This window comes from Hevea brasiliensis, chromosome 15 (genome assembly GCF_030052815.1).
Source record: "Hevea brasiliensis isolate MT/VB/25A 57/8 chromosome 15, ASM3005281v1, whole genome shotgun sequence".
Taxonomy (NCBI): domain Eukaryota; kingdom Viridiplantae; phylum Streptophyta; class Magnoliopsida; order Malpighiales; family Euphorbiaceae; genus Hevea; species Hevea brasiliensis.
Window position 1 is genome coordinate 75,118,201 of NC_079507.1, and position 22,302 is coordinate 75,140,502.

Consider the following 22,302-nt stretch of genomic DNA (forward strand, 5'->3'; position numbering starts at 1 on the left):
GTACCATGTTGAACACATCCCGATTCACTCTTTAGGTTATTTTCATTGCTCAAGTTAATCAAAGAATCACATAAATCCTTCCAGTAGTCCTTCAAAGAAAGCCCCTTAAGCAAAGTGGATCTCAGCTGCAAAGGAGAATGTGATCAATCCTCAATGGCTTTTGGACATGTGAAAACAAGGTGCTTCACCGTTTCTTTTTCCCCAGAAACCAAACACTCATCCGGGTTACTTTGAAATCTTGCATGCAGTACTGCATTAGAATGGAGTTTTTCCTTGAGTAGAAGTCAGAGAAAAATTAGAAGCGTAGGGGGTAATTAGATAATCCAAACTTTCTTCCAAAAGGACTAGAAATTTGCTTGGGAAGTTGGTCCCGGTCCAGCAAAATTCTTTATAATCCTGTTTATTTTAAGCGTATGGGCTATGTGATATCCTGACTTGATATTGTAGGCACCATTTTGAGTCAAATGCCAGGAAAATTTATCTTCCTTATCCACCATGCTTATTGGAATAGCCATAATGTTCTTGATTTCATTCTCATGAAAAACATCTTTGAGGACTCAATAATTCCATCTACAATTGGGTCTATCAATCAAGTGCAAAACTCAATTAATGAGAGGATTCGCATTAGCTTTGGCACAAGGAAGATTGGGGAAAGATTGTGGAATCCATTTGTCCTCCTTGCATAAAATGGAATTTCCATTGTTGACCCGCCATCTTATAACCTTCTCCACAAAAGACTACGCCAACCCATGATGGATTCTAATGAATTGAAGCTTGTGAAAATAAGGAAGCATGAAAGTATTTACCCTTCAACATTCAAACAAGTAGGGAATTAGAATTAGTAATTATTCTCAACCTTATTTCGCCAAAAGAACTTGATTAAAACTCTAAAAATCTGTAAAACCCAATTATCCAAGAGACTTGCTGCAACACATACCAACCATCTAAGAAATCCAATATTGCTTTTTCTCTGCTTTATTTTGTCTCTACCAAAAGTTAGCCACCTTCTTGTTAATTTTCTGACAAAAAAAGTGAATTAGTTAACCTAATAAATAAAGCGAATCAAAATATCCGTAATGGTTGGAAATTTTCTTTTTTAATTTTCCTGATAATTAATTGTGTGATCTAACTATATGTATAATTATCTTTCCAAAAAAACATGTCTTATTGGGAAATTAATAAAGATGAGAAGTCAAAATTGTCATGGTTTTGACAGCAATCTATTTTTGTCTCTGAACTGTGTACGAGTGTATTTCTACATTCTCACCAAAAAAATTAAAAAAAAAACAAAATAAATGTTTCTAAATATCAATTGAAATGTAATAATAATAATAATTTGGAATATTTTTAGAAAAGCTTCCTTTTATATATAGTATAAAATTTGTTTGTTTCCCGAGAAAATGAATGATGGGGATTCGTTTCCAAAATTGCAAATGCAATGTCATTATTGAACGCCAGTTAGATGATGAAATGGAAAGAGTATTTGATTGAATGACAGCCTTTGGAGAAAATGTCAAAGCAAAATCCAGTGAGAAAAAATACCAAAACGATTTCATTTTTCTTTTTTGGTTTGGTTGGAAATTTCTTACGATAAATAAAAATCTCGTTGCAAATGAACCCCACCATACAATAGAAGACGAGAGAAGGAGAGCTAAAATCTGTTAGGGTTGCGAAAACGAAGGTTAACTGGGCCATTTTAGGACTGCTGGGCTTTCTTCTTGGATTTGATGGGTTGTTTTGTTATTAGTTTGAAAATATGAATTGGCCCATAATAAAAAGGGCTCTTACATAAATCTACGAGTAACTGGGCCATTTTATTGCTTGTTTGTTTGGTAGAGCTGCTTGACAATCTTTAGGCATCAACGAGTCTGCAATATTGGAGTAATTCTCCTTCTTTACATAAATCTCTACTCTACCCAGCAAGGAGGACACTCTAAATTCTTACTGTTAAATGGAATGTGACGCTAGTTAAAAATTGCCAATCTTTCGATTTCCTTTTTTAACATCTTTCGAATTTAATAATATGTTATAATATTAAAAAAAAAAAAGGTGGTAGTTGCAGATCTTCTTCATTGGCCACACCACATGGGTATGGTGGCCACACCCATGTTACCCCAACTCCATATCACAACACACTTGCCGTGACACAAATTTTATTCACGGGATCTGCCCTAGAGGTGGGTGTTTCATCTAAAGCATAAAAGCGACAAGCTTTGAACGGTTAATTTTCGTTGAAAACTATGCTAACAAAATATTGGATAAATTTTAATAACTGTGCATAAACTTATATAGTTGTAACATTATATTTTTTTAAATTTAAAATGTAATATAAAACTCTCTAAATTTTTAAATTTTACATAGTAAAACTCTCTGACTTTCAATTATTGATTTTCTAGTTAGAAACTGATATAAATAACTCCCACGTGATGTTTGTCAACATTTCTTTCTCATCTTTTATGCAAAATGTAAAATTGTTCTCTTTATACGTGAAAAATTATATTGTTTATAGAGAGGAAAATGATTCAATTTATACATAGCTTGAGAGAAAAAAAGAAATACTGACTAAACTTCATGTCAATGTGAAAGTTTGAATCATTCTCTTTACACGTGATGTTTGTCGATATTTCTCTCTCATCTTTTATGTAAAATGTAAAATTATTCTCTTTACAAGTGAAAAATTATATTGTTTATAGAGAGAAAAATAATTCAATTTATATACGGTTTGAGAAAAAAAAAAATACTGATTAAGTTCCATACTAATGTGAAAGTTTAGAGGTCAGCGTCTAACTAAAAAATCAGTAATTAGAGTTTATAGGGATTTTATTGTGTAAAATATAAAAGTTGATGAGTTTTATGTTATATTTTAAAGTTTGGATACAGTAATGCTATAATTAGATAAGTTTAGAAACCATTGTTAAAATCTATCTCAAAAAATCTCAATATATATTTTTAATAATATTTAAATTAAAATTTTAATAAGTATTAAAAAAACTTAATATTATTAAATTAAAATTTTAATAAGTATTAAAAAAACTTAATATTATTAAATTAAAATTCGTAAATAATTTATGTGAAGTTTTGACAATTATACCTTAACGTATATCTAATCTTAAAATCTAAACGGACACTAAATTTAAAACTCGAAAAATAAAACCGTTGATTAGAATCCAACTGACAAAATGCGAAAAGAAAACGACATAGGAGGACAGCATAGGATGAGCAGCCCTGTGAATGTGATATTTGCACTCAGCATAATCCGCGAATTAAAACCAGCACATGGCAGACGGAGCCGCCGTCCTTATTTTGTAGCCTAGTGCCCCAATCTACTGCCGTTGAAACCCTTCTCTCTCTTTCCCTTTCTATAATTAATTTGCCTTGTCAAAATCTCGTTTTCATTATTCAATATTTTTTAATGCCAATTTGTTAGGTCATCCCACTGATACCTTCCACCCTTTGCTGGTAACAGACTAACAGCATCATTGCCTTCTCTTTCATGTAGGCAGCTTGTATCCATTTGCTTCCCATGGTCTTTGTGGGCAAATACAATATCCCAATTCGAAAGCTACCCCCGTATTTGGAAAAAGTAGCATTAACCGTTTGAAAATTCAAAACCCAAGGAGAAATCCTGTAATTTGTACGCGTATGCAGTGCGTTTCCCGTCCTGCCTAAGATCCATCAATGGATTTTCTTTTATTTTATTGCAAGCCAACCACTAACAGCCTCGTGAATGTTGAAGAATAAACAAGGGAGAAAATGAGGGAAGTGACTCAGTCAAACCTTTGAGCACTGACTAGTCTATTAGTTGAAGAAATCAATAAAGTGAGCAACAACCACCAAAAAAAAAGAGGATCCAATCCAACCATCCTCCAAGATCAAACGCCTTTTGCAGTTTGCACTTTGCAAAACCTGAAAAGTATAAAAAAGAGAAAGGCAAAAACCCAAGAAGATAATTATAATAATGGTTAACCCCCAAAGCAAACCCACAAACATCACTAACCAAACAAGAAGTAGTCACTAGTCAGTAACATCCTGAAACAAAAGCTGCCCAGAGCTCAAAAACTTGAAACATTTAATTAAGTGACCAGGTATACTGGCATAGCAGAAGTGGACATCCTCTGCTGCTGATGCTCCATGTTTAGCTCCCTCAGACTCAAATAAGGTATCTCTAAATCACCCTTCCTAGCCGGAGTCAGAGTTCCGGCGAGCGGACCTGACGATGGGCTGCTAGTGGTCCTGTACGGAGTACTCGACCCGCTTCTGCTTTCAGTTACGTACACAGGACCCGATACTGATGCCCTGAATGCTCGAGCCCTGGCTTTATGCACATTTTCATCGGCATTATCATTATGTTGGCTATAGATCCACTTCCATTTGAAAAACAAGGAGGCTTTTCTCCACCAACGCTTCTTCTTGGTCTTGTGGATCTTTCTGTTAGACTCATCTTTCGAGATGGGTTTTTGGAGCTTGAAATGCGAAGAGTCTATGGACCTCACTGTCTCACGCTTGTGCTTTCTGGCTTCCTCCAAGAACTTTGTTTAAGCACAAAAACAAGAGAATGGGTCAATCTCAAAAAGAAAGTGAAAATCATAGAACATATGAGAGAGTAAGAAAACAGAGTAATAAACCAATTAAGAGCAAGACCTGAAAGTAGTTGATTTGCGGGTCAAAGCCATAGTCGCTGTAGTGATGAGGCTCTGGCATAGGGAATATGGGAGTCTTATTGGCCATCTCTGTGTTTGCAAGCTCTGCTTTTGTTAGTTTGGATTTATAACTGAGGGGTCAGGGGGAGGTCAGGTCACACGAGTTCGAGGAGAAGTAAATAGCTAGAGGGAGAAAGGCCTGCAAAGGTTTTAGGCTTTAGGCTTGGGGCTCAATGTGGTGGTGGGAATGGCCGTTGGAGAACAGGAAACCCTAGTAAATGCTGTTAGGATCTTTCAAGTTTAGACTTCCAATGGGTACCAACTCTTTATTTAACACAATTGTACTACAGCTCACGCATTGTCTGACAGCAGGAGATTATTAAAGCCACGAAGTACCCAAGTCTAGTATATTTTAGTTTACAAGCTTTGGTTGTTCTACCCCACGTGCTTCTCCTCTTAACCCCAATCCCATAAATGCTTTAGAATTGGCTAATTAACTTCTCAACAATACAATTCAATATAACAAGTTAATTAATTAATTAATATTTGGAGTTAATTTAGCATATAAATCTGATATTAACATGATTATCAGACAAAAATACATTACCCGCTAAGTAACAATTGATTTTTTTTAATTGTAATTTTCTTAATTTAATGAAGTTTATTTTATGTTAAGAAAAGAAAGGTAAGCATTGGTGCTCTGGATGATCATTTGAAACTTGAAGGGCCGTTTGGTAGATGCAATTTGGCTTTCATAGGCACTATGAAACTAAATTATAAAAAGTAAATTATAAGTAAATTATAGAGTACATTCAGTATATTAAAAAATAATATATTATATATTTATATAAAAATAATTATATTATAAAAATAAAAAAATAAAATTTATTATTTTATTATTAAAAGTATACATACACATATAGTGTACCTAATAATTTATCCACCGTAAACTAAATAAACTAAGACAGTAAAAAAGCAATGAAAAGACACGAATTTTGGATGGAGAAGCGATAAACATGATTAGAGTAAGTGTTCATATCACGTGCATGGTATGCACATGATATTATTATGATACGCCTCTGCATACAGTCAATAGGTTCCTCGTGAGCTCTTCCGTATGACAACATTATCTTCTTTTTTTTTTTTTTAAATTTAATGGAATTTAAATATAAGAATTTATAAATCTAAAATTTTAATATTATTAAATTAATACAATTGTATTCTTTTTAACATGTATTTCTATTTTTAAAAATTTTAGTTAGTATTTTTTTAATCATTAGTTGCTAATTTATTATTTATATTATATTTAGTATTGCTATTGAAATAATTTTAATATGATAATTAGATAATATTAAAATTAATTTATAAATAAAATTGATATATTCTAATTATAAGAATCATAAAAATAATAAAATAAAATTTAAATTGCTGTAAATAATATTTTAAAAAAATTACTTTTTGTAACTCAAAATCTTAACGTCAAACTGATCTTAGAATGTTTGCCTTCTTCCATCTTTCATCCATCAGAACCGCTCATCTCATCATACTGATTAAAAAAAAAGGAGAGGGGTTCAAGCGGCTCATTCAAGAATGTCCAAATTATAGGAGGAATTTCGCGTGCACCCATGAGTCCATCAAGTTGGGTTCCTCCTCTTACACGCTTCATAAAATTCAACCGTGATGCTAGTTGGAAGGAAGGATCATCTCTCTCAGCCATTGTGGTGGTTGCTAGGAACTCTAAAGGTGACTTGATTGATGAGTATGTGCAGAAGGTGGTCACTGCTTCTCTTAATCAGGCGAGACTAACACTCTTCTGCAAGCGATCGGATTAGCTATGGCTATAGAAGTGAAGTCTATAATTTTGGAAACAGATTCTTGAATTTTATCCTTTGCTATTCAAGAAAAGCAAGATGCTATTTGCTGAGAAATCCAGGTAACTATTGATGTTATTAAAATCCTTCGCCTGTAGTTTGATAGTTTATCATTTTCCATAATTAAAAGCTCAGCTAACAAAGTAGTAGACTGTGTAATAAAATTGTGCTTTAAGGCTATGCTAAAATATAACTGAATTATTTATATTTATATATACAGGAGGATCAAAATTAAAATTGCAGATTCTCTCAATTTTGGTTTTCATTTTGATTGCAGATCCGTGTTTAGAAGTCTGATGGTACTTCAATCAGTCTGCTTCTTTTGCCGTCGATGTTAGCCAGTCGTTTGTGTTAAAGTTGCCATAGTTTTACGCCAAGGTTCCTATGGTTCAATTTCTCTATGGCGCGAGAGTTTCCCACCGAGTTATGGACATCGAGTTGGGTTTAGAGTTAGGATTTATCTTATTTTGGGCTTGGGCCATTCTTTGGACAGAGCTTGAGTCTTGTTACTTATTTTGCTTGTGTTGCCATAGGCCTTATTCTGTACTACAATTAGGCCTCTGGGCAGTTTTTTTTTCTAATTGAATTCCATAACTATCTTTCGAGAAAAAAAAAATTAAGGAAAATGTCGAGTTGGTTTGGAATTTGCTTGGATGTAGCATCTCCTGTTATTGATGGAATCTCTAGTAACACCCTGCTCATGGGCCTTCGAGGAACAGTTTCACCTAAACTCACCCAGACCCGGTTAAGCAAATATGCCAACTGCTACGACTCTACAACTGCTTCTTCGAGGAAAGGTTGGGACCACTCACCAGTGTCCTTTTCAATGACCAGTCACCATTTCATGATTGATGTTCTTCAACAGTAGATCTTTTTGTTTTCTTATTATAAAATATATATGAAAATACAATTTCAATAGATTAAGTTTATGAAAATTTCTCAGATTAATATCATGTAGTTGTTAAATATAAGAAAATACTTATCCTAGGAAGAGCTTAAGTATATAATAATTAATAATCTCGGTGAGTTCTAACTAATATGTCGTGAAAATAGGGGCAGAGTGAAGACAAAGGAGAGGAAATGCCATGAAATGAAACAAAGGACATTTAAGACAATTCATAAAAATCCCGCGTCAACCCTGGCGACTGGTCCATAAAACGCTGCTTAAATTGTTCAATAACAGAGGCGAAGTGGTTGTGAAACCCTCAAGAGCCTTCCTTTTATGCTCCCTTGCTTTCTCCTTTTTATTTCAATCCTTGACACGCCCTCTTCATTTCTCCTCTGCTAAAACCCTCTTCTCTCCTCTTTCCGCCTCACTAAACACTCTCTCACTCAGCTATTTCTCAGCTCTATGGAATCAGACCCACGGAATCCCAACAACAATGAATACTCCAGCAGAGGCTATGCTTTAAGCGGTAGGATAATGCTAAGCGCGATTGTCATCCTCTTCTTTGTGGTCATTTTGATGGTTTGCCTCCATCTCTACGCCCGCTGGTACCTGTTCCATGCTCGCCGCCGCCAAATTCGCCGCGCCCGAACTCGCCGCACTAATCTCGTCTTTTATGTCGACCCCTCCAACCCCACTGCCACTCACGTCACCCAACCCTCCCGCGGCCTGGATGGCGCAGTCCTAAAATCGCTACCCGTATTCGTTTATTCATCCAAGACGCACCCGGATTCGATAGAGTGTGCCGTTTGCCTATCCGAATTCGAAGAGAACGAAAAGGGTCGGACCCTACCCAAATGCAACCATAACTTCCACATCGAGTGCATCGACATGTGGTTCCATTCTCACTCCACTTGCCCTCTTTGCCGCTCCCCCGTTGAACCCGTACCCGAAAAGCCTGCCCAGGTAGATTCATCGTCGGAGATTATTGAAATCGGTTCCAGCACCGGTTTGTGTTCCACTTGTCAGCACGAGGAAGAAAACGTGGGTGCATCTACTTCATCCTTTATGGGTCGAAGAAAACCAGCGGAGCTGGTTGGCGTGACGATAGAAGTACCTAGAAGAAATGGGAATTTCGAGAACGAGTCGGGAACCGATTCACCGGTGTACAGATCGCCAATGAGTCGTATGTTGTCTTTTACGAGGATACTGAGCAGAGAAAGAAGAGGAAATCTGTCTCCTTGTGCAGGAAACCCAACGAGTTGGGGTGGGTCAGTGAGCGAGTCAGACCTGGAGAGAGGAAGAGATGAGATTCAGCAGACTCAGGATAAAATGGGTTGTAACTCGGTGGCATGAGTCGAGTGGGACGTGGCAATCAAGTTATAAGGCGTTCATTAAGAAACATTCTAGCACAGTCAGAAGTACGTAGGACTAGAGAGGACACGCCGCCGTGAGTTGCAGTGTTTGACTTTGACCTGTATATAATTAAATTCCCCATTTAATTGATTTAATTTTTTTTTCTTTTATAGAGATGGATGTTTTATGTTTATTAGAAAATGGGTTGAATATATATATATAATAATTTGATTATTTATATTTGTTAGATAGTTTGATGGTTTTTTTTCCTCTTTGATAGAAATAATAAAAGCACACAGCTTTATAAACAATCCCTATATTATATTAATAATAATATAAAGTAAAAGAAGTGTAATTTTAATAATTTATAAAATTACAAGATACAAAATTAATGTTTTCCAATGGTGGTTCCTTTTCTTGTCTTGTATTTTCCCATCCAACTTTCGCTTATAAACTTCCAACATATTGATTGATTTGTAAAGAGTATATCAAATTATGAAATTTGATTGGTTATTTCAATAAAATAAAGCTTATAATAAATAAAAAATTGATGCACATGCAAATGAAAGTTAAAAAAAAAAAAAAAAAAAACTTGGAGCTAATAATTAATGAATAGAGATGGAAGATGGAATTTGTTAATAAATAGTAACAACCATACTCATGCTTTTTATACTATAAATATCATGAATATATTTAGAATATGTTTGGGTTAATTGTTTATTTTTTAATTTTTATTTAAAAATATTTTTTAATTTAAAAAAATAATTAATTATTTAAAAATAAAATTTAAATAATTTAAGTGTTTAGTTAAAAAGTATTTAAAAATATTTTAATTTATTAAAATTAACAAAAAAATATTATTTAACATTGTTAAATGAGGATGGTGTTGACATATTTAAAAATTATTAGAATAATATATATATATATATATATTTTTTTTTAATTATGATAATATAGTTATTATTTGATAAAATAGTAGTTTTAAAATATATAAATAAATTATAAATAAAATATTATTATTTATAATTTCTAATTTATTTTAAATATTTTTTATTTATAAGCTCAATCGAATATTAATTTATTTATTATTTTCTACTTGTAAATAAATTTAAATACATTCATGAGACTTAGTTGGTGAGACAAATTCCCTATTTTGTTTTTGTTCTCGTCTTCCAACTCCACATTTATATGTTCACAAGAGCTACCCATCTTTGTTTGTTTGTTTTCCATAGCATTAGCATGATTGGTGGGTAATGGTTCCTATGCCTTAGCTATCAAGTGATTACTTTGTTTTTCTTTCTTTTCTTCTTGTTTTCTGCCGATCACCTTCCATAAGCCTATCCCTCTAATAATTGAGAATTAAAAAAAAAAAATTCTTTATTTTTTTTAAAATTATTTTAATACGAGAAAGCAAAATCACTAAATCAAATTAATTAAACTGCACTTAAGAAATTAAAAAAAAAAATTATTTTATATGTTATTAAAAAATATAAAAAAAAATTATTTAATTTAAAATTTTTAATTGTTTATAATTAAAATATGTATTGATTTATAATTAATATATATATTCTTTTTGAATATTTGTACTAAAGGCTCATATCAAATTGAGCGTATGGGATGACTCATCGATAAGAGACCCAGAAGATGAAAGCTGAACAACGAGGATTTGGAAATATCAGAGCAGGAGCAAGTACACCTTGTTAGTGGGTCCCAACAACAGAATAACGCGGCAAACAGCGTGTTCCCCACGCGGTTTAGCAAATTGCTTTCGTACTTATTTGGGTTATTAGTGCAAAAGTCAAAATAAGGATTGAACAGAAGTGCGATGGTGACCCACCAATTGCAATTTCAAGGGTTCAGATTTGTGGGGTAAAAGGCTACGAAGAAAGTGAGCAACCTTATTGAAGCAACTAAAGTGAGAATTTTACAAGAAATTGCTCAAAACTTTGGGATTCCTTCCTCACCTTGCTTACAAGAATTTTACAAGCAACCCATATTCATTTGCAGTTGAGTATTCAATTTTAATATCATAAATTAGTATTTATAATATATTGCAATAACGTATTTAGAATAAGTTTGAATTTAAATTTTTTATATTAAATATTTACTATTTAAATTTATTTATATAAATATTTAATTAAATATAAAATAAATATTTTTATAATAATATTTATAAAGTTTAAAATATTATATTTTTAATAAATATAATTAAAATATCTTAATAGAGAATAGAGTAATAGGCGTATGATATTATAATAATTAATAAAACTATGAGTGATCACGTTTGTTAGATAATGCATGTAGTATTTATCTAGGATAAAATGAGAAAGTATCGATTAAAATGACTTAATTATATTTAATGTAATAATTAAATATTTTAATATAAATATGATAAATTAATAATAAAAAATAAAAAAAAATCTAAAAACAACGCTGAGAAAAGTAACGTAAAAAAATTATAATTTTTAAATATTAATATAAAATTGATCTTAAATATAACTAATTGATAAATAAAAAGAATCATATAACTGATCTAACTAATTTAAAATTAAAATTTATTTATTATTATTGTTTTATTTTTAATTTTTTAAATATAAATTACTTATAAAAAGTTTTAGTAATATAAATTATTAATTAAAATATGTAAAATTAAATAAATTTAAATGATTTATAGATAATAATTAAATTTAAATAAATATAATTAATTCAAAATTAAAATATTAAAATTATTAAATAATTTCAAATTCAGATATAATAATCACCTCGAATAGCATATCAATCGCATCTTTCACATAATGCACCGCCAGAAATTTAGTCCACCATCCAATCATCTTTAAAATTTACTTTCAACAAATCACTTTATTATTATTATTATTATTTTTTAATCAAGAGACCATGAGTAATTCATTTAACAGGGAAAAATACCGTAAAAATAGAACAGCTAGTCACCTGGGGCACAGATATACAACCCCCCATTAAGAACACTAACACGAGTTTGATTAGCCACCCAGTTAGCATATTTGTTTGCCAACCTATTTACAATTACATGAATAACTCTAGTTAGAGAGAACTACTAACTAGAAAAGATCTGACATCAAACACACAAGATTTTACTTTCCAAGGCAAAAGAGATGTGGAAGATAAAATCAAAGATGCTAGCTGTAGTGAATCTGTTTAAATAGAACAAAAAAAAAAAAAATCCTGCTTTTTATCAGATCACAAGCAATACTGAGAGCTGTTCTTTCAACAACTAGAGGGGAAAGACTAGGAAATGAAGCACCATACCCATCGACCAATCGGCCTGGGAATTTCGAAAAACAATACTGTAGACCCTTATTTTGTGATGAGTAAGTGCATTGAGGCCGTGGGAAACTCGATAATGAAAAATTATATGACTGTAAAATGTAATTGGAGGCATGGAGCTGAATTATTAATTCCGTGGCATGATCTTGGAAAAATAAAAATAATAATAAAGTTTTGGAGAAATTAATTTAATTAAATTTACATAAAATTTTATTTTATTTAAATTTAATATGGGTAGTTCTTAAATGGATCTAATTAAGTTTAATTGGGCTCCATGAGCCTAAGAAAGCCTAGTTAGGAATTTTAAATGGGACTCATTTAATTATTTTCTGAAAATTAAAATAATAAAATATCTCTCTCCTCCTTGGCCCCTCTCTTCCTCACTTCCTATTTGTGTCTTCCATTTTTTTCTGTCTTCTTATTGGTTGAAACACCTCACCCATATCCCAGTTTTATTCGAATTCTGCAATCGTAGTTGTTTAAGTCATCTAAACTTTATCACCCTAAGACTCCAAATCCTACCACACCTCTTCCTCATTTCCTATTGGTGCCTTCCATTTTTTCCTGTATTCCTATTGGTTGAAACACCTCACCCATATCCCAATCTTATTCGAATTCTGCAATCGTAGTTGTTTAAGTCATCTAAACTTTATCACCCTAAGATTCCAAATCCTACCACACTTCTTCCTCATTCCCTATTGGTGCCTTTCATTTTTTCTTATCTTGAAACACCTCACCCATATCCCAGTCTTATTCGAATTCTGCAATTGTAGTTGTTTAAGTCATCTAAACTTTATCATCCTAAGACTCCAAACCCTATCACACCTCTCTCCCAAAACCCTATAAATACCCTACTAGAGAAGGGAAGAAGGGATGATGGGAGGAAAGAGGAAGAGAAAATTCAGAGCTATAAGAAATTTAGAGATATTTAAGACTCTTTGAGTTCTTTCTTATTTTTTTTTTTCTTCAAGAAGATTTTCATACAAGATTTCTGGAAGGTCAGTTTTTATTGTTTTCTTTTCAAGATCTATGCCACGCGATATTTTAATTCTATACTCTTTGTCTTCAATTTATTTTATATGTTCATATAGATCATGTAATCATGTTTAATTTGAGGGGATACACAACTCTGCACATGTTTAGTTTCTGTCTCTCCTACTTTTATTATTTTTCTTTATTTTCTTTACTTTTTATTACAAACAAAATTGGCAAGTAGCCCTAAGGTAAGTACCAAAGAGTACATTTGCGCGGAGCTTATATGGAGCTAAACGGGAGTAAGCCAGGGATATCATTGCCATACTAGAAGAGAAGACCATTTTTTAAGGGTAGCTTGCCCCAATGGCAACTGCATTTACCAATAAGTAAGTGGCTCTAAATTTCTCGAATAACCATTGGCATGAAATTGTAGTAATAATAGAACTTTCATTTGGTAAATTAAAATTAACTTTGTTTTTAATTTAACTGACTTTTGCATGTAATTAATTTAAATAAATACTTTGTAAATTAAAATTAATCTTGTTTGTAAATTAAACTAATATTGGCATGTAAAATAAATTTAATTTAATACTTGGTAATTGTAAAATAAATTTGCATGTTAGAAATCTTTATTAGGTTGTGATTATTTGGGACTTATGTGATATCAAAATAAATTACACATGTACATAATTAACTTAGTTCAATTATCCTTAGGGTAACTTGGTAAAAATTAATTATTTAGGTTAAATAGAAACATAGGGTTATTTGAAATTGAATTTGTTTGTAAATTAAATTCTTAATAATAAATTAGTTTTAGTCATCTGGTAAATATCATTTAAATAATTAGCAACCCCAAAGATAGGAATTACTTGTGCATGAAAATTGTGTGTAAACAACAACCCTTTTTGTGAATTACTTGCGTGTGTAGTTTTAGAATTGCATTTTTTTTGATAAAGTTTAATAAAGGAATAATAAACAAGACTTCTAGAAACATTAGTAGAGGACTGGCACTCGAATTAACGAGGTTAGACCAGGCGTAAGGGGTGCCTAACACCTTCCCCTTACGCACTCACTATCCCGAACCTAGACATTGGGCTATGGTAATGACGGTTGTGGAAACTCTGCAAGGAGTAAGTTGCCATCCATGACCCTCGAAAGAAACACTGAATATGTCCCGGTTATTACCCGGGTGTCGACTCCTGTCTATCTATACCTTCGTGGCATAAATTCTTAGTACCGTGGTAGTGTCATGGGAAGATGGTACTTACCAGTGGTTTGAATGTCTAGGAAATGCTGTTTAAAGAGGTGGTACTTAAGTGAGACCATTGTGACTCCACCATCTTTCCTGGGCATTACCTGGTGTGCATTTTATATAATTCTAATGAATGATATTTCGCCTCACGCCCCACCCCCACAAATACCAATACCAATACCAATACCAGCATTTGCAGAGTCATAGTCATATGAAGCATCTACATTAACGCTATACTAACTTGCACTAAGAAGAGACCAAACCATCGAACTTATGCACCTTTCTCCCGGAGGAACCAGCAAAGAATGCTGTTGCGGAGAAGCTATTGATTGCAAATCCTCAAGAGTATTTTGTGCTTTAGAAATAGTGAGGACAGGATCTGAAACTATTGCATTAAATAACATATCATTTCTTGTTTTCCAAATGAACCAACACAATAGACTTGCCATTCTGAGCTCTCTCACATCTGTATGGGTTAACTGCTTTTGTAATGCGAACCACCACTCCTTAAAAGACGAGGGACCTCTATCATTAGGACAGTAGCCCAAAGCATATTCAAACCAGGTAGCTCTTGAATGGTTGTATAAAAAGAAAAGATGTTCCACAGTTTCTTCATGTTGATTGCAAACAGGACAGATAGCACTCAACGAGCACTTTCTTTTAAATAAATTCAGCCTTGTAAGCAAAGCATCATTACACACACTCCAAATAAAATTTCGAATTCTTGGAGCAGCAGGAAGGGACCAAATTTTCTTCCAAGCATTTTGGGGCAAGTTACTAGCAGAGGGAGAAGTAGTATTAGACAAAGGCCCTTGATGACATGTTAAAACATGATAAACTAATTTAACAGTAGGTTCTCTATGTCTTGTAAAATGCCAAATTCTTCTCTCTATCTGAGAGGTTCTACTCAATTGAATTTTCAATGTCTCTCTACATTCAGCTGGAGAGAAAGAGGCATGTAATATGAAGGGATCCCATGTCATTGAAGTCTCATTTATAAGATCAGATACATAAAGAATAGGGCTATTTGGGGGTTGCTGAGTGGAAATCTTAAATTGTGGCAGAGTAGGAACCCAAGGTTCCGTCCAGACATTGATAAAAGACCAACCAGTTACATGCCATCTCAAGCCAGATTTCAAAGCTTCCCTCCCAACCAAGAGACTCCTCCATCCACAGGAAGGAGAATGATTAATAAGAGCATCCATAAAATTAGAGAAAGGAAAGTAAATTCCTTTAAGCAATCTGGAACATAATGTGTTGGGCATAGTAACAATCCGCCATGCTCGCTTGGCTAAAATGGCATCATTGAAGCTACTGAGATCTTTATGTGATTCTTTTGCAAATGTGAATATCCATCATAAGCCAATGACAATATTACATGTTATTATTGGAAGAAGAGACGTTGGAGACTTATGGGATGAAATTGAGCTACTCAAATCATTCTTCTTGTCACTATATTTATCTCCTTTGTCAACCTAATAATCACATATTTAATTCCAGTAGATGGGTTTAAGAAAGAAACATAAATTCATTGAAAAGATTTATTCAACACAATATAAATGTAAAGAGTCAATAGATATGTTAAATAATTTCTTTCGTTTTAGAGTCTTTCAACCAAAAAATAAATGAATTAAATAGATTAATTGATCTATGTGCTATAATCCCTTGCAACAATTACTAGTGCGGCCATCATCTGTAAAGGTATCTGGTTAGTCACTGGCCTGGAATTCCATAAACAACAATGTAAATCCATTTCCAACTTCATCCATCGCAGCCAAGTAAACGGGCCCAATGTAAAGACATCAATCATAGCCTACTGAAAAATGCTTAGGAAATTGAGAAGAGAAACGAGTATATTGCAAGTTGATGGTAAGTAAATCGATATCATTACATTGACAGATAACCAGATCATTGTACAATTGAAATTAGTGCACGTTATTACAAGGTCTCTTCATCTGGAAGTGTGCATCCTTCATAATAAATTAGAAACATCACAGGTCACGGCTAATCATTGTATGATTAGTCTAGAAATACTAATCTATTCACATTATACATTCTATGAGCCTTTCAGCATACAAGCTGAATTGCCCCAGCAATGAAAGTTGGAAAGATAACTTGCCTACAACATGTGTCACTGCTTAGAATGCAAGTCTATCGGTTCAACAAATCGAGATCTCCGCCTTCTCTTACCCTCAGGAGTGCACCTTACACCACTAACCTTCCCAAGCTTCACAGAAAACTTGCAGTTTGTTTGTGATGACAACACTGTTGATTCACCTTGTGAAGATGAATTGACACGCGGGGACCTCCGTATGCCAAACTTGTCCCCTGAATCCTTGCCACATCCTATCCTTATTGGTGATGTAACCCTCTTTTTTGAGAATCGAATTTGATTCTGCTTCCGTTTATTGTCATGGCTGAGAAGCTTGATATGGAAAGGATTCACAGCTGTATAACAGATGGACTTATCACTTACTCCACTTTTCTCCAAATCAACGTCTCCATTGTTCACCTGAAAATTGGAAAATTAATGGGGGATACTACTGTTCAAAAAGCAAGCCAATACATCTATTTCACAATAAAACAATTTCACCGAATCAATCACTTTTAATCATAGTGCTGGAATTTCAGATCGTAATAGGAAAGTTTATGATACAACTCAATTCAACTCAACTAAGCCTTTATCCCAAAAATTTGGGGCCCGCTATATGGATTCGCTTTTTCCACTCTAAACGATTTTGGGTTAAATTCTCAGGAATGTGTAATACTTCTAAGTCATGTTGTACTACTCTCCTCCAAGTCAATTTAGGTCTATCTCTTTTTTTCTTTCTATCCTCTAACCTAATGTGCTCTACTTGTCTAACTGAAGACTCCGTATGTCTACGCTTCACATGACCAAACCACCTTAATCTCTCTTCTCTCAACTTATCTTCAATTGGCACCATTCCTACCTTTTCTCTAATATTTTCATTACGGACTTTATCTAGTCTAGTATGGCCACTCATCCACCAGGAAAGTTTATGATGTTACACAGAAAAATTTTACTAAGTTATAAGAAAAAGTAAAAGTAAGGGACATTCCCTTGAGTGCAAACTTAAACACTTTCTCTAAAAACAAACTATTTTACTTTAAGCTAACCAACCAAGCTAGGCAGGACTGAATTGTAACAAAGGATTTACCAGCTGAAGAAGCGCAGAGAATGTTCGAGCCACATCATACTTTTCTTGGCCATCCACAACATCAATGAAGGACACAGCATTATCACTGTCTGCTTCAAGAGAGAGTTTGTCAAGAATTCTTTCACCATAGGCAAGAATATCAAATGGAGGGCGTGCATCCTATCAAAGACAAAATTTTCCTTCAATTTAAAGGAGTAAAAAGTTGAGCAATTTAAAAAGCATAAGAAACAAGACATACAGCTGTAATTAATCAAAATTGAAGTCCAGATTTAAGTGAGGAACAAAGAGCCGGAATTTACTTGTTCTTCCAAGTTGTTCTCAATCTTCTGTTTCCACGATGAAACCCGAGTAGCCAATTCACTCTGTTTCTCAGTTTCAGCTATGTTAGCAAGGAGAGCATCCTGCATGACAAAAGGTCAGTGGCCTTCCACACACTCCCATGATAACCAAGCAAAATATAATCAGTATGGATGGACTTTAGGAATGTCATTAAAGTATTGGATTAGATTGCATTTAATGACTCCTTTAATAGACAGAATTAGAAAATATCTGAATCCAATTCATATCCACTTAGTTTATGACCTTAGCTAAATGCCAAACAAGTTTATGCTTACTAGGTGAGAGTAACAAAGATCTTCTAGGCTTGCTTGAGAACTCGGATCTTCATGTCCATTAGCTTCATTGTTGTCAAAATAAGCAGAGCTATCATCATACTGTGTAAAATCAATCAATAAGCAACCTCAGGAATTCCTGCTATACTGTTCAGATATGAACTTTACAAAGACAAAAACCTACCAACCTTTTCATGGTGAGGTAAATCTTCATCCATATACATACTTTCTGGCATCTCATCATTAGGCTGTCCAAAATCTGGATTTCCACCCTCATATCCATTGCCTTCATTGTCATTCTCAGAATTACCAAACGTTTCATTAGTGTTGTTAGCCCCATCACTGAGGGATTGCCTTAGCTGCAATAGAAGCAGCAGGAATCATGCAATAATCGCAAGACAAGTTCAGGTAGACACATTGTCACCGAAACCATTACCTTTTCATATAAAGGAGGAGACTGGGCGTTTCTTTCAGATCTTTTGTGCTGTGCTTCCCATATTTCTGTGAGCTCAGGACTGATAGCGCCGCGTATCCTTGCAAGTGGAAATAGGGAACTTATAGATTCCTGCTTGGTAGAATTTACAACATTCCTTCTGTAAGGTTTTACTGCTTGTTAAGACAAATTCAAGACAAGTGATAATTAGGTGAACAAAGAAATTATAAAGGTAAACAAAACAAACAAGAGTCTCAAGTTCTTTAACAACCTTTTCTAAAAGGTTTCGCTTTTAGGTTCCCAGGCTCATGGGGATTTAAAGGTTTCCATGGATCATCATTATTTTCGTCATCTTCTGAATCCTCCAAGTTCATAGGTTCTGAATGTGCGTCATCCATATCAAATCCATGATTACCATCTCCATAATTATCATGGGCAGGAGGGTTTGGCCCCATGCAATCAGCCATAGGAGTTTGGTTGCGATTTGCATCCGGATTCTTTCCAGGAGATGACTTGCATGCAGTTCCCCCCAAACATCTAGTGGGGGATAGAAAGCTCTTGCAAATTGAGCTTCCCCTATAAATACTATTTGGTCCATTTCTACCTTTATGTCCCTTCAAAAAATCATTCACTGCAACAGCATCACATGGGTCTAAAAGAATAAAATCCCTGTAGAGATCATTGGTGGCTAACTGCAACCATGCAGAAAAAGAAAAGCGTCTAAGATCAGGCAGGTAGAAAATGCGTCAATATATAGAAGTGGACAAAAGTCATACCAGGTATGACTCTAATTCTCCGCCATCAACACTGGCATCTAAGCAATCACCTTCGAGAACAATAAGATTTGCAGGTGGTTTCACAAAGTGATAGAAAGAATCATCTTTACTGGTTGAAGCATCTAAGGAATTCCTTGCTTCCACTGCAATATAATGAATACTTCATCTGATATTTGCATTATAACATCACTAGAACAGAGTGGAGTAATTAAACCCACCAGGGACATCATCCAAGCACCAAAATTGATCATTTTCTTCATCAGAAACTGAATGGGAACCGCTTTGCTCAGCCTGAACTGATGTGCCCTCCAATTGCTCCTGCTGCCTATTCAAAATGCATAAAATCAACAAATAAAAAAATGTACATTGTCGGCATATTGGCATGCACAAAATGGACAAGGTGATGTAGAAAAAGCAAACCAAATTAAAGATCATGCATCAAATGATCTAGACAACTACAGCCATAAAAGTAAACCTTATGGAAGTATTAACAACATATATATGTACATATACATAATGTATTCTGAAATATATAATATTTTTGTCAGCTTTACATTATTATCCGATGTAAAAGGCGATGAGAAAAATTTGGAAAATAAAAACACATCTGAATGTGGCAACAACAAATTCACAAATTAATGAGCACAATGACAGACTTAAAAAGTTTAGTAGTGACATCCCATACTTGTGGGCTCTAGAGAGGGTTAATGTATGTTGTTTCTGTGACTCAAATCCGTAAACTCCAAGTAATTTACCCTTCACCCTATATTAAATGCTCTATTAAATTACTTTATAATTAAGTGCAAAAAGATGTGAACTTCAACTAAGTGATCAAGTCCTTTAAAATCTACATGCAATAAGTTACAGACAAAAATTTACTGCTACAAGAAAATTTGCGTTATTAGTACAATTAGAACTTAATCATTAAAAATAATAGAGAGAGAGAGAGAGAGAGAAATTGAACCTCTTTTGAGAAAGAAACTCCAAAGCATGCAAGACCAAGTTGTATAAATACTCGACCTTCCTGCTGTACACCTGAACCGAACCTTGAAGCAGCAAAGCAGCTACATTTCCCAATAGAAACAGCAGTTATTCAACATGAAAACAGGAACGGAAAAAAAAAAAAAAAACAATTTGTTAGTACAGAAACGCAATGAAACCCTTACCTTCAGCGAAATTAACAGAGGCGTTAGCGTTATAGTCTTCGGCGGCGGTTATTTCACCGGAGCAAATCTTAAAGAGGTAGTCTTGAAGCCTCTTAGAGAGATCTACCTCCCAGTTGGCTTCTAGGTCGCGCTCTGCCTGGACGGTGTGGAACTTATTCGGAGGCGCTTCTCTGTGATTAGTCATCTCAAATAGCCTTCCGCATGGTGAGAGGGTTTCAATTGGAAGTTTGGAAGCCTAGGGTTTGGGACTTGGTGAAAAGGGTAGAAAAAACGCCGGAAAAATGGAACGGTGGGACTTGTGGTTTGATTGGTTACCTGGAAAAATGAAGAGAGTTTCGATTGGTGCTAATGGAAGTCAGATTTCGCAGTTCGTTCTTCCCAAAATACGGAGAGAGAAGAAGAAGTTCAAAAGTTTCGATTGACTGGTTTCCCGCTCGACTGTCAGCGCAGAACTTGAAAGTTCATTTCTTTTGAATGATTAGTAAATTTTATATTTTAATAGATACCTCCAATGCATATATTGGGCCCGGCCCAATTCGTTCGTTTCCTATTATTAAATTCACGGAGGTCCGATAACCCCAGCAAAACAAAAAATGGATAATAACAAAATTTTGATATTCACTTAAAATTATTATTATTATTTTTTTTTTTTCCCAAAGAGGTATGATTTCACTCCCATAAAAGACCTGAGCTAATACATAAGAAGATCTAATAAAGATCCAAGAAATACAAATAACAGCTCAACCCAAAAACCAGCTAGCTAAATGCTGAAAATCATATAATAAGCTTAACTAGAACAACTAAGTTTGTATAAAAAAAAAAGGCTCTTCAAATTCTACCATACAATTGGCCAAATGCCAAAACCTTAGGATTCCAACTTGACCCAAACGATGAGATCCGAGAATCAAGAAATAGTTGCGTTGCCACCCTAAATTTTCAACACAAATGAGCCAATCGAGGAAGTAAGGAAACTGATGAAACCGCACGGAAACTTAGATCAAACGGCCAAATGCCAACACACTGCAAGAATCCCGAAACAACGTCCCCCGATTGAAGGCAAAACTAGCAGAGCCCATAAAAATAACAAAGGCAAGAACATAAGCAGTTGGAAAAGGGACATAATCGATAAATGAGAGGAGTAAATGGGCGTGTGGCAGAGCTCTTTTGCTCCTTTGAATGTTGAGGGACTGGGTACCAAAAAGATGGCACCAGTGGCATCCCCAAGAGATATCACACAGTTAAACAGAACCCATCCACCCCAACCAAAGCTTCAACGCACTTCAAGCAAACAAAAGAGTCTCTTGATAATCCATGGATTGCTAGAACCAAATCAGAAGTATTCAAAGCCAAGTTCGAGTAAGCAGATCAAAACTACCTTCTTCCAGACAACCATAGATTTGCTGTCAAAAGAGCCAAACATACTCTTACTTATTCATTACCATCCTACTCGGAGGGAGGAAAATTGACCCACTTTCAGCATAGGAGGATAACTACCCTTTACCCCGAGGAGCTGAGGGAGCTATGGATTAGCAAAAACGAAAGCTGAGCCTCAAGGAACCAAGGAAAAACACTTTAGAGAACATTTCTTTCTCTAAGAAAGAAAAAGAGAGAGAAGTTTAAAACCAGCCTTGCCTTTTTGCACTTAAAATTAGCAAGTTTCAGAATTCATAATCTTATATATATATATATATATATATATATATATATATATATATATATATATATATATATATATAAAGTATGCAACTTTTCTTTGAGTGTTGCCATGTGGACAAATTTCTCATTAGTATTGCAGAGATTGCCATGTGAACAAATTTTAATCCCTTTAAAATTAGTTCAACAAAATAAGAGACA

The 22,302-nt window shown here is 34.1% G+C and overlaps 3 protein-coding genes across 3 annotated transcripts; 1 reads left to right on the forward strand and 2 right to left on the reverse strand.

Annotated features, from left to right (window-relative positions):
- Positions 1 to 3,754: 3,754 nt before the first annotated feature.
- Positions 3,755 to 4,967, reverse strand: LOC110673938 (uncharacterized). The gene is made up of 2 exons (XM_021837186.2): positions 4,642 to 4,967; positions 3,755 to 4,529 (listed from the first exon to the last, which is right to left on the reverse strand). Exons 1-2 carry the CDS (start codon positions 4,726 to 4,728, stop codon positions 4,074 to 4,076), a joined length of 543 nt encoding a protein of 180 aa, XP_021692878.1. The 5' UTR covers positions 4,729 to 4,967; the 3' UTR covers positions 3,755 to 4,073.
- Positions 4,968 to 7,387: 2,420 nt separating this feature from the next.
- Positions 7,388 to 8,923, forward strand: LOC110631454 (RING-H2 finger protein ATL2). Its single transcript, XM_021779292.2, has one exon. The coding sequence runs from the start codon at positions 7,863 to 7,865 to the stop codon at positions 8,751 to 8,753; it is 891 nt and encodes a 296-aa protein (XP_021634984.2). The 5' UTR covers positions 7,388 to 7,862; the 3' UTR covers positions 8,754 to 8,923.
- Positions 8,924 to 16,153: 7,230 nt separating this feature from the next.
- On the reverse strand, positions 16,154 to 20,942 carry LOC110673934 (condensin-2 complex subunit H2). The gene is made up of 11 exons (XM_021837182.2): positions 20,449 to 20,942; positions 20,247 to 20,346; positions 19,501 to 19,607; positions 19,283 to 19,425; positions 18,778 to 19,198; positions 18,510 to 18,679; positions 18,262 to 18,432; positions 18,077 to 18,175; positions 17,762 to 17,863; positions 17,463 to 17,621; positions 16,154 to 16,795 (listed from the first exon to the last, which is right to left on the reverse strand). The coding sequence occupies exons 1-11, from the start codon at positions 20,630 to 20,632 to the stop codon at positions 16,415 to 16,417; spliced, it is 2,037 nt and encodes a 678-aa protein (XP_021692874.2). The 5' UTR covers positions 20,633 to 20,942; the 3' UTR covers positions 16,154 to 16,414.
- Between the last annotated feature and the right edge of the window lie 1,360 nt (positions 20,943 to 22,302).